This window comes from Equus przewalskii, chromosome 7 (genome assembly GCF_037783145.1).
Source record: "Equus przewalskii isolate Varuska chromosome 7, EquPr2, whole genome shotgun sequence".
NCBI lineage: Eukaryota > Metazoa > Chordata > Mammalia > Perissodactyla > Equidae > Equus > Equus przewalskii.
Genome location: NC_091837.1, coordinates 74,832,181 through 74,849,477, shown reverse-complemented (window position 1 = coordinate 74,849,477; position 17,297 = coordinate 74,832,181). Strand labels below are relative to the sequence as shown.

Below are 17,297 nucleotides of genomic sequence, written 5' to 3'. Positions count from 1 at the left end.
TCTTGTCTCAATTATTCATTGCTCTTCTTTCTGGGCTCTTCTTTAGAAAGATGAGATTTCTTCCTTACAAAGATGAGGACTAACTTTGCTTTAAGGGGAAGATCCTGACTGGTTAGTTTCAAACATTTGAAATGGAAGGTTGCTCAATAACACCCATCTCTCCTTAGTTCGTATTAGATTATTCGAGTTAGATTATCATTGATACTTCCAAATTATATGGATTTATACAAAGACTTGAACGTAACTTTTGTCTCAATTTCATAATATAACTCTCTACTCACTTTGAATTTTCAAGAAGATTTCTGAGTTTCAGAATAAGGAACACCACTGGCATATTTATAACTTAATAGTTAGGCATTTTATTTTGTTACTTTTGTATTATCTGAATTTCATGTTATATGAAAATACCGTTCCTGTTTTATAGCACTGCAAAATGCAATTAACTCTGTATTTTAAATATCTGAGATTATATAGTGTTCGTTTTTGAAAAATAGTTTATTTTAAACTAAAGGAAAATAATATTGTTTTAAACAGTGTTTTAAGGGATATATTAATGGAACTTTAAGTTAAAGGTTAATAACGGCTAACATATTGCAATAATTCCCATCTGAAATAATTTTTTTACTATACGTTCCTCCCAGTATATCTACATTTTACCTTTTCTTTTATACTTTATTTATATATATGAACTATAAGATCATCTTGCCCTTGACCTTTGAGTTTTCAGATTTATTTGATAAGGAGACCCATTAACGCTGAGAAAGTCAGCCTTGACAGCAATGATCTGAAAATGGAAAGCCAGGTCTCTGTTCTTTATATTTGAAGTGTCTTAAAGTTTGTGTGGGATGCATCTTCATAACCCTCTTGCTCAGTCAGATTTGGGACGTGCTGGAAGTTTCTCATCAGTGCTCAGATCACTCATTATGAAGCGTATCTTGTTTCTTACAGAAACAAGAAACGATCATGGTTGTGTGGACACTGTCTGTCACTGAAGCTCCTCAACTCTTCCTTCCTCTGTCTTGGTTCTCAAATTTGACTTCAAATTACTCTACTTAGAGCTCTTATTATACTGGGTGCTAATGAAAATGTGCACATCCCTAACACGCTCTTTGCTGATGAAATATTTTGAACTCTAAATTCATCTGGCACTGACGGAGAGCATATGCCATCTCAGTTTGTGTGGAGGGCTTAGCCAACGGTTCTTCCTGGACTAGGAAATTAGTAGGAGCCACAGATGTACGCAGTCTGTGAGTCTCCATGATGGTGTGGAGGATATTTAATAGTGTCTGTTGTTGCAGAGCGACGGGTTTGAGACAGTGTAGACTTCAACATGTTTCTGAATGATTATCTTTCCAAGAAGAACTTAGTTTCAATCTCCCACTGCATTCTGCGTGTGTAGAAGCTTTCATTAGGAAATCAATATATTTCTACAGAAGTAGGAATTTGTGGACTTTTAGAGCAATGCCCAAAACCACTTTGGTTGTTTTCTGACTTCATGAAACTCTAGGGCCTTGGGTGTTTGGCATGATATGGGCTCTAAGTATGGAAAGGACCAATACACAGCTCTACCTCAAATCAACAGAGTTACATAATGCTCACGCTTGTTTATTTCAAATCAAGGTGAAACCTCCATAGCATTTAGTCTATGTTCTTAGATTGGGCCTTTGGTCAGCATTTATAACTTTTGACAGAATGTCATTTATACAGCACACATAGGCATATGTTGAAATGGTGAGATATAAAGAGGATATTCTAATGGTAAAGTAAGTCACTAAACAAATCGAACACTAAGTGAAATTCTCACTGTGATTGTGCTGCAGAGGCCCATGGAGAAGGTGGGCTTTGTGTACTCTAGATGTATTGGCTGTTTCTAAAATCCAGGAGAATATTTGAAAGTCTCTGACTTGTTTAGCAGAACTAGCAGTTCTAAAAATGTGAGACTCAGATTTCCTTGACTAAATCACAATTTTTCATTTTCATGTAGTTTGATTTTCTTAGACTTTGGAGGGTGTTAGTAAGTTAGGCTCTCAGAGTGGGTATTGGTTACTGAGTATTTACTATGTCAAGTACTCCCCTAAATGTTTAACAAGTAGTAATTAACTCATTTACTTTAACAGTAACTCCTTGAGGTTGAAAATCCTGTTATCCCTTTATCTCCTGTTAGATACCTACTTTGGGTGGGTCCTGGGTTTTCACTTTTGTTCTCTTTGACCCAAGAGGCCATTAAATTTTCTAGGATAGCAGATGTCCTCAGGGCAAAAATGTCTTTTCTTCCTCCCTGGGTTTCAGCTTTCTCTTTGATTTTGGCTTAATATTTCCTTACTATCTTGTCAGCCCATTAGTATTTTAAAGAGGATTAAAAGAAATTTTGTCCATCATTTTTAGTTTTTTGTGGGAGAGTTGTCCAAGTATAGTAGCCTGCCCTATTTCCATGAATGCAGATCGAACCACTTATTTTACAGTTGACAAAAATGAGTTCCTTGAGGCCCGTGGCAGGTTCAGACCGCAGAGCTGGTTAATGCAGTCCCTGCTGAAATCCACGTCTCTACCCCATTCCCAGTGCTGTGTTTTCTGCCATTTGTCCTGTCTATCTGAGATTTTTTATCTCGTTGTCCACATAAACAAAGTGGAGATTTGAGTAATCAAATCAAAGGTTAATGAATGTGGATGGGAAATCATGGAAATTAAAAATTATGTCTCTATATCTTTTCTCTAAATGGAGTGTTTGTTCCTTCTGCCCAAACTTCACTTTTGTGTTTTGGTGCTGAAATGTCAGACATTTTAGAGGGGCTTATGCAGAACTCCTCAAATAAAATGAAAATGTGTGGATTGTCAGGCTGCCTCCTAAAGCAACTGTCAATCCCATGAAAGTTACTGTCTGTCCTAGTTTAGGGTCAAATAAATTGGAAAAATCTTGGACAATTGAGCCCAGTCTTTTGGAAGAATAATTTCTATCATCCAGTTGCTTTTTTCCTTTCTCTCTTGCTGTCCAGGTGTTATTGTCTTTCTGACATTTATTCCCATCTTAGGTACCGGGCGAGCACAGAACAAGAGAGAGGCGAGAGCTAAATATTCAGACAGCTTCTATCCCAGGCAGTTTTTCATTTGTTATACTATGTTGCCTTAATGGATTTCACACATCTCTTCCTATATATTGTTTTGGCTCGCCATCTAGATGTAAACATTTCTCACACAGAAATATTTTCTCTTCCCTTTCACTTTGTGTTGTTTTAATTCATTTTAATGAGGAACTGTTGTACCCACCTGCTGTACTCTACCACTCGAGGTGTTGAGAGGTACTTACAGGACTAAAGCATGTTTCTCTCCTGTAAGGAGAGACGTATCTGACAGTTTGGTGTGGTATAAATATGTAGCTCTATAGCTATATGTATGCCCACATGGTTATTTGTGTAATAAACTCTATATAATTATCATGTTGAGCCAGCCACACAAACTTCATCATTGTGCTTGTTGTTGATACTATGGAGAACACTGCATACCAAATTTCCCTCTATCTGTTGCGAGGTCCACAGACATTTTCTGCCAGATTTTAGTACCCAGATTAAGTTATGTTTCTCTTGAACAATTTGTGTGTTTTTATCCGATGCTCATTGTGAATCTTATTTCTCTCTTTGCTTTGCCCACTCAGTAGCTTCTGGAATTTTGAGGCCTCTCTAGCAAATATCGGGTCCATCACAGTGTACATTTCAAGAGCTCATCGTATGTCTGGCCTTACTATTCCCCTACTTTCATTTCTTCAGTCTCTTGATTTCTTCAAATATTTACTTTTATGTATTTGTGTTGTATATAGTTTTATAATATTTTGTGGACGCAAGAATGGGCATAAACTCTTGAGTAAATATGCTCATTCTGCCTGGGGAGAAGTGACTGGAGGTTCCATTTGCGAGCTCTGTGGAGAGATCTGAAGTGCTTACCAGGGAGTCATCGGAGGTGGTGGAGAGGAGCACTCATTGGCTTCGGCATCCAGTAGCCCCTGTGTTTGCATCCCAGCTCTGCCATTTACTCTCACCTTGGGAGAGTTTTCTATTCCATCTAAGCCTCAGTTTTCTCATGTATAAAATGGGAGTATTTTTAGTGCATTTAAGTGCTGAGCACTGTGTCTGACACATATTTAAGCTCGCTAAATGTTACCTGCTCTTAGTTTTTGAGAGACAAGGAAGAGTTTAGGCTGAGGGAATGGCAAATACAAAAACATGGAGGTATGAGTGTGCAGTGTCCAGGTACACCAGCAGGAAGTAAGGACTGTCCAAATATAGGCCACGTTCAAGGTATATGTAAAAAGTGAGTCTGGGCAAGAAATGTGGGGATGCAGATGTGATGGGAGTGTGTATTGAATGCTGCTGAGAATGGCATTGTAGGCAGAGATTTTAAGATATGGAGTAAGATAGGCAACTGTTGGTGGTGTGGGGCATGCATTTATCTTATGTTCCCAATAGAGTAGGCTGGTGGGTCTCAGACTCCTGTGTGCATGAAAATTACCTGGGGACCTTGTTGACAACACTCTTTTTCTTAGCCCCATCATCCAGAGATCCAGACTCAGTAGGTCTGCAATGGACCCTAAGGTGCTGATTTTGAAAGGAGCATATGAGGTGATTCAGATGTAGGTGGTCCTCCGATGCATTTTGAGATGCCCTGGAATAGTTGTTGAGGAAATGTTTGCTAACTAGTTGGAGGGTCTGATGAAACTCAGTGGGAGGGAAGATGGAAACAAATGATTTAAAAGTAACATGTTTATATTCATTTTGAGTTACAAATATCCATGCTACAGCTTTATGTCTTCTTTCTAAGGGTAAGTGAGCACCAGTTATACAGATATTTTTTCAGAGATAAAATATAATCAGAAATCATACGATTGTTCTATTAGTTTTGGGAGAGCTGGAGATTTGTCCTCATCTTCTGGCTCTAGCAGGAGGCCAAGGGATGGAAAAGCCTGTTAAAAAGAGAGCAATAAAAGGGAGGAAGCAGAAAGGAAGGTGCAGCAGCATGAGGTCAGGAAATGAGAAAGATGGAAATGGAAAGGATGGGAAAAGAGCAGTCAGATCTCATTGGTTGGGAATCTATTTGTGAAGGAACCCAGCCAGTATTTAACCTGTTTTGAAAAAGCTAGACTTCCAGCATTTTTAATTAGTGGATTGCTCACTTTTGAAATTGCCCAGTTGGGAATACTCAAGTTTTGATGTGTTTTATCTGCCTGCTAATTAGCAGGCTGCTTGGTTGACCATCGTTTTCCTTTATTCCTTGGACAGAAGATGTATATGAAGGTCTCTTGAAACACTCTAGTTTAAGTCTGGATTAAGGTACCGAAGTCACTGTGTATTTAGTAAGAGTTTGTGCTAAATTGTAAATTAAATTCTAGTACATCTTTTCTCCAACTCAGTTCTTCCTTTTTGCTCTTTAATATTTTCCCTCTAGGCCAGAGGTTCTCAGTCTTGGCACAATTGACATTTGGGGCCAGAATATTTTTTTATTGTGAGGGGCTAGTCTAACATTTGTAGGATGTTTAGCGTCCCTGGCCTTTACCCATGAGATGCCAGCAGTAGTCCCCCATTCCCCAGCCCAAAGTTGTGACAACTAAAAATGTCTCCAGACATTGCCAAATGTCCTCTGGGAGCCAAAATTGCCCCAGGTGAACCACTGGCTTAGTCTCACTGTGGTCCCCTTTCTTCCTTGTCTCCACCTGCTTTTCATGTTTAAAATCCTCTTTGAAAGTTGAAAAGATAAAATGAGTGCAAACAATATGAAACCTTATGGTAGATAGAGGAATTCAGTTCTGTTTCTTCATTACCTTTTGGCCAAATTTAAGAGGAGAGATCTCTCAGATTGCTCCCAGCTGGCTGTTTGAGGTGAAAAGGAAGTCAGGATGTTCCAGTCTTCTGAAAACCTGCAGTGGTAGAGAGATTTTGTCATTCGTACTGGTTTTTTGGCTGAAAATATTTGATTTTTGTTAAGGATGGCGAGAATCATGTAAGGCTGCAAAACTCACTGATATGAGAATCCAGAGGGTTCTAAGTCACTTCTTCCTGTATCTCAGTTGAACAGAAACAGACTAGGCCAGGAGGTTGGTTTGTTAAACAGCAGATTTTGGGAAAATATTGCATCTTTCCTCCAGGCTGGATACTCTCCCCAGAGCTTTCTTGACATCCCATAAAGCTCATAGTCACTGATTTTAGCTGTCCATAGGGGACATCTGTTTGCAGTCGCACTGTCTTCTGAAGCACCAACAAAAGGAAGTGAAATTGTATTTGTCAAAAAAAGGAAAGAATTGAAGTTTAGTGGTAATAGTTGTTTTTTGTTGTTGTTGCCGTTTCATCTCTTAAGATATTCTGAAACGCCGTGTACTCCACTGTACCCAAAAATAAATCAATTAATTATACTGTGATTACTTCTGCTGATCATAAAATAGCAGTAATAAAAGGAATGACAGTAGTGCATTAAGAGAATAAACAGTATCACTGAAATGTTAGGAAACACAATAAATGGGATTCTGTCTCCTGAGCCGGAGTTTCACACGTCCTCCTCCAGTTCTGTCGGAGGAAGTTTGTGATGGCCGTCTGTTATCAACCGTGATCAAAATAATAGAACAGTGGAACTTTTTATACTTATAAAGGTCCTTTCATCAAAAATCTCAAAGCCATTTCTAAATATAGAGTGACTGATCTTTGAAACACTTTTATGTTTTAAGCAATTAATGTGGTAACTTAGCTGTTATGCCCTCCATCCTGAGTACTTTACGCTTGAAGTACTGATTGAGCATTTAGTACTCTGGGCTCCATTACAGCTTCGCTGGTACAGAGTTTAGAAGAATTCCAGCTTCCTGGGAGTTCATGCAGGTCTCTTCACCATCATTTATCAAAATAAACCATGGCTGGTGTGGAAGGCAGCTTTCATTTCCACTACTCAATGCACAGATTAAGGATTGTAGGCCGAATCTATTTAGAAAAGAAATGTAAGGGGCCGGCCTGGTGACGCAATGGTTAAGTTCCCACGTTCGGCTTTGGTGGCTCAGGGTTCGCAGGTTCAGATCCTGGGTGCGGACATGTCATCGCTTGGCAAGCCATGCTGTGGCAGGCATCCCACATATAGGGTAGAGGAAGATGGGCAAGGATGTTGGCTCAGGCCCAGTCTTCCTCAGTAAGGAGAGGAGGATTGGTGGCAGGTGTTAGCTCAGGGCTAATCTTCCTCCAAAAAAAAAAAAAAATTAAAGACTGAAACAACATGATCTTAACTTAAAAAACTTAAAAAACAAAAACCTAATATCCGTGTAATGTCCTGGTGGAAATAGACTACTGAATCCTTTTTTGTCTTGTATATTTTGTTTCATGTCTTTTGTCTGGTGTGATAAGCCTTCTTTAAGAGAACAAAAAGTACCCAGATCATTGTGGTGTGGATGCTGCCAGAGGATATTTACCTGAATTTAACTTTTTTATTATTATTATAGTTGTGTTGCTGTATTTTTAAACTTATTTTGTCCAAAGGATTTTAATAAAACTTTAAGTGCGGGTTCACGTCAATAGAAGTTGAGGCTATAAAACATTGTCAAGGATGGAAGTAATTTTTATGTTCATACCTCTGGTTCCTGAGGGTCCAGTTCATTTCTGCCGTGAATTTAAATGAGTTAATTTAAGTAGATGGGTCAGAAGCCACTATCCTCGTGGTAGCCCTGTGCCTGATTCTTAATTAAAGGCAACAGGAGATTAATTTGAAACATTAATTTAAAAGTGAGTATACAAAAAGAAAGAATTATTGCAAGAAAGCCTAAAGAACTTTTCTCTTGTCCCCAGATGTAGAAGACAGAAGTAGCTCAGGGTCCTGGGGGAATGGAGGACATCCTAGCCCTTCCAGGGTAAGTATATCTAATCTTTTTTCCCACAACCAGACATCCCACATATGTAAATTGACAAACTGAAGGTGAATTTCTCTCTCTCACAGACACAACCGCCAGATATACATGCGTCCTAGGTTTAATGAGGACCTGCTTGTGTTTGGGATTTCTTTTCATTCTCATATCGGAGGCTATGATTGAATTTGACGCCTGTTCCACTTCTGCTAACCAGAAGAAGAGCCCTTCATTAAATATTTGGCCTTACTCTGCCAGTTATTGATCCAGTATTGTACAAAGTTATTTGTTGTAGATGGCAGAACTTTGAAGACAATCCTAGTAGCCCTGTAATGTACTGGTGTAGATAGACTGCTGAAGAATTCTGAAGACGTGGTAGGAAGTTCTCTCCCACCACTATAATCTACGTAATAAATCTGTGTTGATTTCACTTAGTAAACATATTGTTCTTCACCAGTAGTGGCTTTGGTCACCAGTTGGTTTCATTCACTTATTTGGTCTCAAATTTTTGCCCCTGTTTTTTATGGTTTTTCTGCATGCTGTGGTTGTTAGTTTGGGTGTAATGGGAAGACCATGGAATGGAGTGGGATGAGTGGTGAGGCAGTGTGTGTTTTTGTATGTATTTGACCTTGCGTATCTCATTTTCCCTCTTTGGTTTTCATTTTCCTAATTTGTAACATGAAGAAGTAGAACCACAGGATGTTTTATGTTCCTTCCAACTTAAATATGTATGATTTTATATGTGATCTGTCTCTAGCTGAATCATCTCTAGGCCCTTTAAAATCCATAGCAGCCTTTATAATATACATATAATACCCTAAATTAAAAATAGACTTAGAGCACATAGGAAAACATCTGCCCCTCCCCCAACCAGCTGTATAGATGAAGCCTTCTGCAGGGAGGGTAACATTTTACTGTGAGGATTCACATAAATGTGAGATCGGGGGAGGTCTCTATTTTGGCCTAAGAGGCAGGGAAGGTAATCAAGCTGTCACAAGGAGAACATTTCAGCAAGCCGCAGTTATCCGTTTCCACCTGTCCTTTGGCCTCATGGTTCTCACTCTAGTCTTCAGGGTACAGCAGGATCTCTAAGCTTACCAGTAACTTTGTTGAGCCCTTGCACCAGCTGTCGAGTTTGACATTCTAATGCATTATATGGATGGGTTGAGGAAATCTTTCCTCCTCCTCATGTTACAGCCTGCACTTGCAGAAATAAATCCATTCCCCTTGACAGCAAGTGTAGGAGATGACAGAAGTTCCCTCTATTGTTTCGTTCATTTAAACTTACTTGATTTCTTATGATTTCTCTGTTTAATACGCATAGTACTTTTAATTTGCCTCTGAGAACAAGGTGCTTTTGGGATCATCCTGACTTTTAATTAGTTGTCATTAACTGTCCTGCTGTTTTTTTCAGGCACTATGTTGGTGAATAATTTTGAATCAGTGTTTTGCAACTTATATTTTGTAAAGCCAGGCAGTTTGCCTGAATTAGATTGTTGTGGCTGACTTATACATGGACAGCCATGCAAAGTCTCTCTTCTCTCATCTTGAAGTGGTCATGTTATCAGACACCTTGCAGCACTGTGCTGAGGTTTAAATTAGACAATGTATATGAAGCTTTTAGTACACTAAGATGGGGACACTTACTAATTACTAGTTAGTATAATACAATGCCTGATATAGAATTAGTGAATGTAAAATATGAAACCTTTTTATACACTGACATATTGGCAGTATTAAATTACAGTTTCATTCAAGTTAACTTTTGTAAATGAGGAAAGGCGATTGAAAATGGGGTATTAGAAACCTTAAGGATTCCAGTTATTCTCTAGTGAGGTGACGTCATTTTCATTGTTCGTACAGCATCCGTCTTTTCTGTGTGGGCAGATTCTGCCCTTTGGCTGACATGCCAACTGACACCTCTGAGTAAATTTGACTTAGTCTTTATGGGCAGTGCAACCAGCTGAGCAGAATGACTTTTTTTTAAAAAAAAATTTTAGTTATTTTATGCACCTTAGTAGACTGAAGTTTGAACTATGTAGTATAGACGATTTTAACTCTTTCCTATATGTTATAAAATTCCTCCATTAAAAGTAAGTGATTGGACAGCTTAAAAATATTATTTTAATTTTGAACTCCCATTAAAAAAATGAGATAATGATAATAATGATAAATTTATGCCAAAAATTATTGTCTGCTTTAAAACTATTTATGTGGTGCACTTTGTCCAAATCCAGAAGTATTATACAACTTATGCTAAAGTTTTGGTGTTCATTCATAGTCATATTGTAAGAATTTTAACATTCTTAGATGTTAATTACTTATGGAATGATACAATTCTCTTACAACTACAATAACAACTATAACAAGACACTGAAATTTCAGTATTGTAAGGCCAAATGTTGTTGTTTAAAAGACTCTACCTAGGTCTTTGAAAAGCAATTCATTACAGTCAATGGATAATTTTCCCGTATAGCACAGTCTTGCTTTTTTTGTTTTTCCTACGTAATGTGAGCTTATCAAAATAAGGACTTTTAATATTTACAGTATATTTTATGTCATGTGTTTTACTGGCATTATTTCGTTTAATCACCTCAACAACTTCATGCAGTCAGTTCCATTATTATTATTCCCAAGATTTCACAGCTATTATGAGGAAAATTTGAACTCTGCTGACTCGAGAGCCGTCTCTGACCCACTGTGTCTGTGAAGATGCAGATTCCTTATACTGAGGTTCCAGGGTGGGAAGGGTGGAGTCCAATTTCTTGAGGTCAGAGAGGTCTCAGTAGTAGGGGCATACTTATGTGCTAATTCATTCATGTAAAAGTAAAATGTATGCTGTTATTTTATTTACAGAACTATGGAGATGGGACTCCCTATGACCACATGACCAGCAGGGACCTTGGGTCACATGACAATCTCTCTCCACCTTTTGTCAATTCCAGAATACAAAGTAAGACTAATTTTAAATTTACACGAATTTTTTGGATGCTTACGTTTACTGTGGAAGGGTGAATACAAGCCCAGACAGAGGTTCTATTTTTAGGAACTTGGATCTTTAGCCAGTTCACTATAGTAATTTTAAATCGCAGAAAAATATTGACAGTCTATGCTTGGTAATAGCATATAAAGAGCTAAGTTTTACAACCATGTGGAATTAGAGAATTTCAGTGATACTGCATCTACATGGATATTTTGTCTTCCTTAGACCTAAAGCACTTATCCCACCTTCAGCATTGCTACAGTAGTTTTCTAAGTTAAGGTTGATTAAGTGAAAGTGGTGAATGTTTAGGATAAAAATATCTTTGGGCCTGTCAGATGGGAATGATGTATAGTCGGTATTAGCTCTGAAGGTGTAAAGGGGTTATGGAAACCCTTTAATAATAGGTTTGTTGTGCTTAAATCAGAGTTGTGCATTCAAATTGAGTTCTAGGATCTGATTGTGTCTTCTTGAAGGTGTGAACTTTAGTGCTAATGTGCTCAGCAGACCACATCCTCCTTCACCAGAAGTGAGCTATGTGTAGTTTGAGACAGTCTGCGAATTTCCAGCATGCCCTTCCTGCTGGCATCCTTAGCATCTTTTTCTGCTTTGACTATTCTGTAGGGATGTTTGCTTAAGAGCAGTAACCTGAGCAATGAAAAGATAATTCATAATGGCTTAAAAGATCCCAATAGCTGATTACTTGAGTTTTGATTGAAAAAATGATCTTTGTTCCAGCAAATGTGAATTTTTAACAATATTAGTAAATCTCTCCACTTGGGCAAATTCTATGGCAAATCCATCAATAAATGAAGTTAAATTTCTTGGCATAAGCTGTTGGACCATATTCCAAGGAAAACACACAGCCATAATTACATCATTCTGAAACCATAATTGCAAATGCTTCTAAAGAATGTCCTGATTTTTAAACCTTGGAAGCAATACTTGTTATTTAAGGTGTTGATAGTTCTTGAATCTCAGTCACGTTTTAAAAAATCACCATCAAATCTAGCTAAAGGAATTTCAGGTACTTAACACAAAATAGTCAAAGCAGAGAAATATTGGCAATTTATATTTAATGGGTAATATCATGTTTGTGCCTTTATGTGTCATCTCAACTTAGAGAACAAGGAAGTTGTGTTTCATCAAGGTTGTTCTTACAGTTGTTTCCTTATATACTTTAAAATGATAAATTTTATATTATGTTTTAACTTTGTAGCTAAAGCAAGAGACCCAGTTTTTTATCAGTTGTTGATAGGAAGGTGCAATGGGTTTACTGTTTTCGGGATATACTGATACAGATGACTAGATATGTTTATCAACTTAGATTTTAAAGAACATCTTTAGACTCTTCAATGGCAACGGTAAATTTTTTTTTTTTTTAAAGATTGGCCCTGAGCTAACATCTGTTGCCAATCTTCCTCTTTTTTTTTTTCTTCTCTCCAAAGCCCCCCAGTACATAGTTGTGTATTCTAGTTGTAGGTCCTTCTAGTTCTGCTATGTGGGACGCCACCTCAGCATGGCCTGATGAGCAGTGCCAGGTCTGCCCCCAGGACCTGGACCTGTGCAACCCTGGGCTGTTGAAGTGGAGCGCATGAACTTAACCACTACGCCATTGGGCCGGCCCCAGAAGTAATAGTTTTAAATTCCAACACCATTGCTTCTCTAGTTGTCCTTGCCCAACTCATAAAATAGAATAAAAGATTAACTTGAAAATAATAATCTTGAGTAGTACCACTTAAAGAATGTATTAAAGAACTTCCTTAGAAGATTCTAAACCTAACCTCTGGTGAGCTAAAGTAAGTAGCACAGAATAAATAAATTACTACTCATATTTAGAAGTTTATGTTACATACATGAAAAAAAAGTTTTCCTGAAGAACAGCTTGCTAAATTAATATTACAGAATCCACCAAGCAATACAAAGATATGAAATAATTGTTCTTGTTGCTGTGTCCTCGTGGGCAACTGTTTTACAAACCCAAATCGTTTTTCAATCCAAATTGTATTTAAAATATGAGTGGCTGAGAGTCTAGAGCTGGAGCGGAGGGAGCTGACTCTTTTCACTTAGTTGTTGTTTAAGCTGAAAGTCCATGTCAGCTGTGTTCTTTTATCCTGTCTGCCCTCCTTCCCATTAAACTCTTAAATATGGAGGCCAAGACAGTCTCTTGCATTGTGATAGGAAATGCTACTATGTCCGGGAGGCCCCCACCCACTGTTCCCAATGAAAGGACTTCTCTGTTAGATAAGCTGTCTGGTCTGAAACATGGCTCTTTATTGTTTACAAACTGCTACATTTTCCACCTCAAGCAGATTTTTGCACAGAAAAGAATTGTGCTTGGGCTAAATGGTTTATCTGACATTAACAGTGCAGTGTCAGACTGGGGTCAGGGAAGTCGCCCTCAGAGCGAGAGGCCATGGCGCAGTGTGCAAAAAAAGGAAAAAAGGAGAAAAAGACATTTGAACAACTATGAAATACCTTGCATTTTTGGTTTGCAAAAGAACTTAAAAATATGTATTTTTAGAGAACTGACTATGATGATGCATTAAAAACTCTTCCCACCCCTATAATTTCTCACATCCCAGAGGCCTTCTTGATTGGCTTGAGGATCTCGGCTAGATTCGAGGAACAAAGATTCGCATTGATTTTGCCCAGGCTGCTGTTTATTTAAAAATGAAACCACTTTTGAGATGAGCTGTGCTTGCTGTTATGCTGTACCTTTACAAAGAGGAGATAGGTCGTTTTCAAGAAATTAAAGACAACCAATTTAGAAATGGAGACAAAGATAAAATACAATCTCTTAGTGTAGCCAACCATTTGAACTCACAGAATATATGGTATATTCTAAACTGCCCTTTGTGTCCAAATCCATATTCGGCGTTATGATCTTTGTGGAAGTCTTCATTCTATCAAAAGAAAGTATTAAACTTTACTGTAAGTTTTTGACAACAATCCGGTATCCACTTTCAGAATCTTTAGTTTTCATCAAAACTACAAAGGATTTCTTTACATGTCAGAGATTTAATTCTTCTGTGATGTCACATTAGGGTAAAAGCTTATAGCATCAGAAATAAATCAGCCGCTTTATTGGACCAGATTCTCTATTGTCAAATCAATCAAGCCTGTGACTGAATTAGGCGTCTGCTACAGAAATAAGTGACACTAATTTTACGGGAAAGAGTTATTAACTGCAGATGACCTGATTTTTTTTTTTTTTTTTTTTTTTTAGTAAACTGTTCACTTAGTGAGGTTTTATTTTGTTGCAGGAAAGAAAAAAGTAATGAACCACCCTGCTTTTGGGAGTGAATTATTATTATATATTTTGTTCTTTACGGCAGTACACTATTTTGGAGAAATGATGCAGGCGTTGCTAACATTCGCTCATAAATTCTTTTATGGTAACAAAACCCTTTATTGCAACTCTCAACTTCTTGATTTCACATGAACGGTTTTGCATAAATATTACAGTTTTTGTAATATAATGCTTATGTTTGGGACCAAAATACCAAAACAATTTATTTGTGTATCTCAAATTTATGCAAAATGGCAATAATTTATAAGAGTACTAAGAGTGTCTTCATTAATTTATTCTTTTAGAAATAAGCTTGCATATCTGAATATAATACCCTATTTGGTAGTTTGTGAATCTCTAAACTAAAGATAAACAAGTGAACACAAGTGCACTTGGGTGCATGGGCAGGCACACACACGCATGCTTATTATGCTGGCAGAATTAATGCTCCTTCTTGGTTTATAAGGTTGCCCTGCTCCTTCCATTGCTGTCTGTAGTTATACTTGCCACACAAAGGTTGTTATCGTATAAATCTTTAAAGAAAATTATAACTAAAATAAACAAAGAAGCCTTTAAATTTGTTTTTTTAAAAAAATAAGTCTGCCTGGCTTTTTGTTTTTCGTTGATGTGGGGGCGTCTGGAGGTATTGAGAGATTTCAGCACTGAGTCACCCAGCTGACCGCCTGCAGTGACCAGTTCATATACTGTCTTTTTAAAAAGTTTATTTTTTTATTGAGGTACAATTGACATATACCATTATGTTAGTTTCAGGTGTACAACATCATGATTTTCTATTTGTATCTTATACTCTTTTACCTGACGTTTCCTGAGTCCTCACTCATATCTTTCATTGGATAGAGACAAGCAAACCAATTTGCATTTTTACTTGTTTGAAATGCCATGTCCTGTTTTGTATCTGGAGAAAATGGATCACTACTTCTTTGTGACTACCTATGATTATTAATGATAATAATGCACACTTGATGTGTTGGAAACTGTTCACTGTAGTTTTTAAATAGTTTCTTTAAACCTTTACAGGTGGTGAGTGGGTAGCTTTCAGAATATGCTAATAGAACAGAGAGGCCATGGGTCTGAATCTTGTATTTGTAAAAGGATTATATGCTGTGGAATAGTTGGACAATCCTAGCAAGAACTATATGCAAAGAATTTGGATTTTTTTTTTTTAACATTCCTGTTTGTTTGTTTTTCTGCCTAGCGTTAAACTTTTGCAGGTAATTGCCCAAATATTTTTACAGTGGGAGAAAATGTATTTCCTTGCTAAAACTTTGTGATCCAAGGTAGGATCTGAGCGTGGATTTGCCTTCTATTGTTCCAGAGCCTTAATTGAAAACCAGATTGTTTGAGTGAGCAAGTTGCCAGTAAGATTGTAGACACGCATTGGTAACTGAAGGATGTGAAAAGTGATACTTTTGTACGGTTGGGTGCAGTTTAGTTCAACATCAGCTGCTGTGTTTTTACATGTCCCATTGTGAATGGTTCGGTTTCCTTCTTGTGGTATTTGGTTCTAGTCCCACCAATGGGATCCACCAGTGCACTAAGTAATTTCCCATTATAGAGTAACTGGTTTCTAAACTAGCTCAGTGGAACATTTTACTGCAGAATTAAATCGAGGTTTCAGGCAGAACTGAAGAAAGCTGCTGGCTTATAGGATGACCTTTGAAGCTCATCTGGGTTAGCGGTTGATATTTTGATTTGGTTACTGTGGTCATATTGTGACAGCTGCTAGCTCATTATAATTCGGTTCCCCTGCTCCCTTTGCCTAGCAGGAATATTTAGGTTTGCATTACTTCAAAGTGTTTATGGCTACCCTGAGTTTAGCCCAGCATAAAGGTGAAGTGCTGTGAGCATTTTCAAATCCCAGTGGCAGAGGCCAGTGGCACAGTCTTCTTGTAAAACTGTGAATGTGAGTAGATGCTAATACAGGGAGTTTTTCTTTTCATTGTAAAACTGGAAATACCCAATGAAGAGGCTTTTACTAGGAAAACTGTTTTTGAAAACCTTAATGTACAAAGGAAAAGAATGACCACAAAGAAGCAGAGTTTTTTCAGAGCATGGGTAAGATTTAACTTGATCTCTTGGTCAGGTGTTTTTTTCCATGCAGGAATGTAACTATTTGAAAAAAACGAAACCTGGACAGTAGTGGCAATGATTTGATGTTCGAAAGTGCCAGACATCAAATAATATTTTAGTAACTTCGTGAAAATGAAATTGTGAATATGGATGTCAGCTCTCGAAATTTTAGTTCGCGTTTTTAAAATGTTCTGAAGTTCAATAGTGATAGTGGCCTGCTTGCAAGTTATTAGTTGGGGACGTTTCTGTACATTTTAAGTGTCTTCTCTTTTTTTTAATGGCCCTTTTTAGCTTGAGGTTATCTTGATATCCTCTATTATCTGTTAGATTGGTAATGTAGTAAAAAGCAATTGCTGAAAGAAGAAATGTATAGTAGTGGTCTTATTTGTTGTTAATTTTCTTTGGGAATTTTGTTACATTAATATGTTAAAATGTTTTCCAGAAATATTAACACATAAGACTATTTTGTGTCATCCCAAGTGATTTTATTAATCTTGATTTTGAGCTCAGGCTGGGAGCCAGAGAACTGATTCTTCTACCCTCTGTTTTGCTACAACTGCCTGGGGGTCCTCAGGTCAGCTTGTTTTCACATCTTTAAATTGAGGGAGGAACAGTCCTTTAGATGATCTCTGGGGTAATTTTCTCATCGCTCAGTGGTCCATTGATCGTTTAGGTACACCATTTTATCCTTATCCTGTGTTTTGTCTTTTGAGGTGTCCTATATTCTTTCCAATCCATTCATCTCTGTTTTATGATTCCCTTCAAGTAACTTTGCTAATGACGTGTCTTCCAAATGTAATTCTGTAAAGCCTGATTCAAATGGATGTTTCTTTTCTACTGTAACTCATTCTAAATCTATAGTTAAGGGATTGGATTGTTTGAGGATCAAATAATAGCTCATTAAGTTACTTCACCAGGAGAAAAATGTAATGCATGGGCCAATGCTGGGCACAGAGTTGTAGGACCTCAATAAATGGCTGTTGAATGGTTTCATTCATGAATAAGTCAGGGAATCAGAAAAATAGGGTTTAAACCCTAAATGAAATGCCCATAACTTAAAGTCAGGTCTACATCTC

The 17,297-nt window shown here is 37.5% G+C and overlaps 1 protein-coding gene across 42 annotated transcripts in view; it reads left to right on the top strand.

Annotated features, from left to right (window-relative positions):
- TCF4 (transcription factor 4) overlaps positions 1–17,297 on the top strand; it is a 343,125-nt gene that overhangs the window by 108,895 nt on the left and 216,933 nt on the right. For all 42 annotated transcript variants that reach the window (XM_070627668.1, XM_070627655.1, XM_070627641.1 and 39 more), the window contains 2 exons: positions 7,803–7,864; positions 10,715–10,811. In XM_070627668.1, the coding sequence (XP_070483769.1) occupies positions 7,803–7,864; positions 10,715–10,811 (159 nt within the window). The remainder of the gene's footprint in view (positions 1–7,802; positions 7,865–10,714; positions 10,812–17,297) is intronic.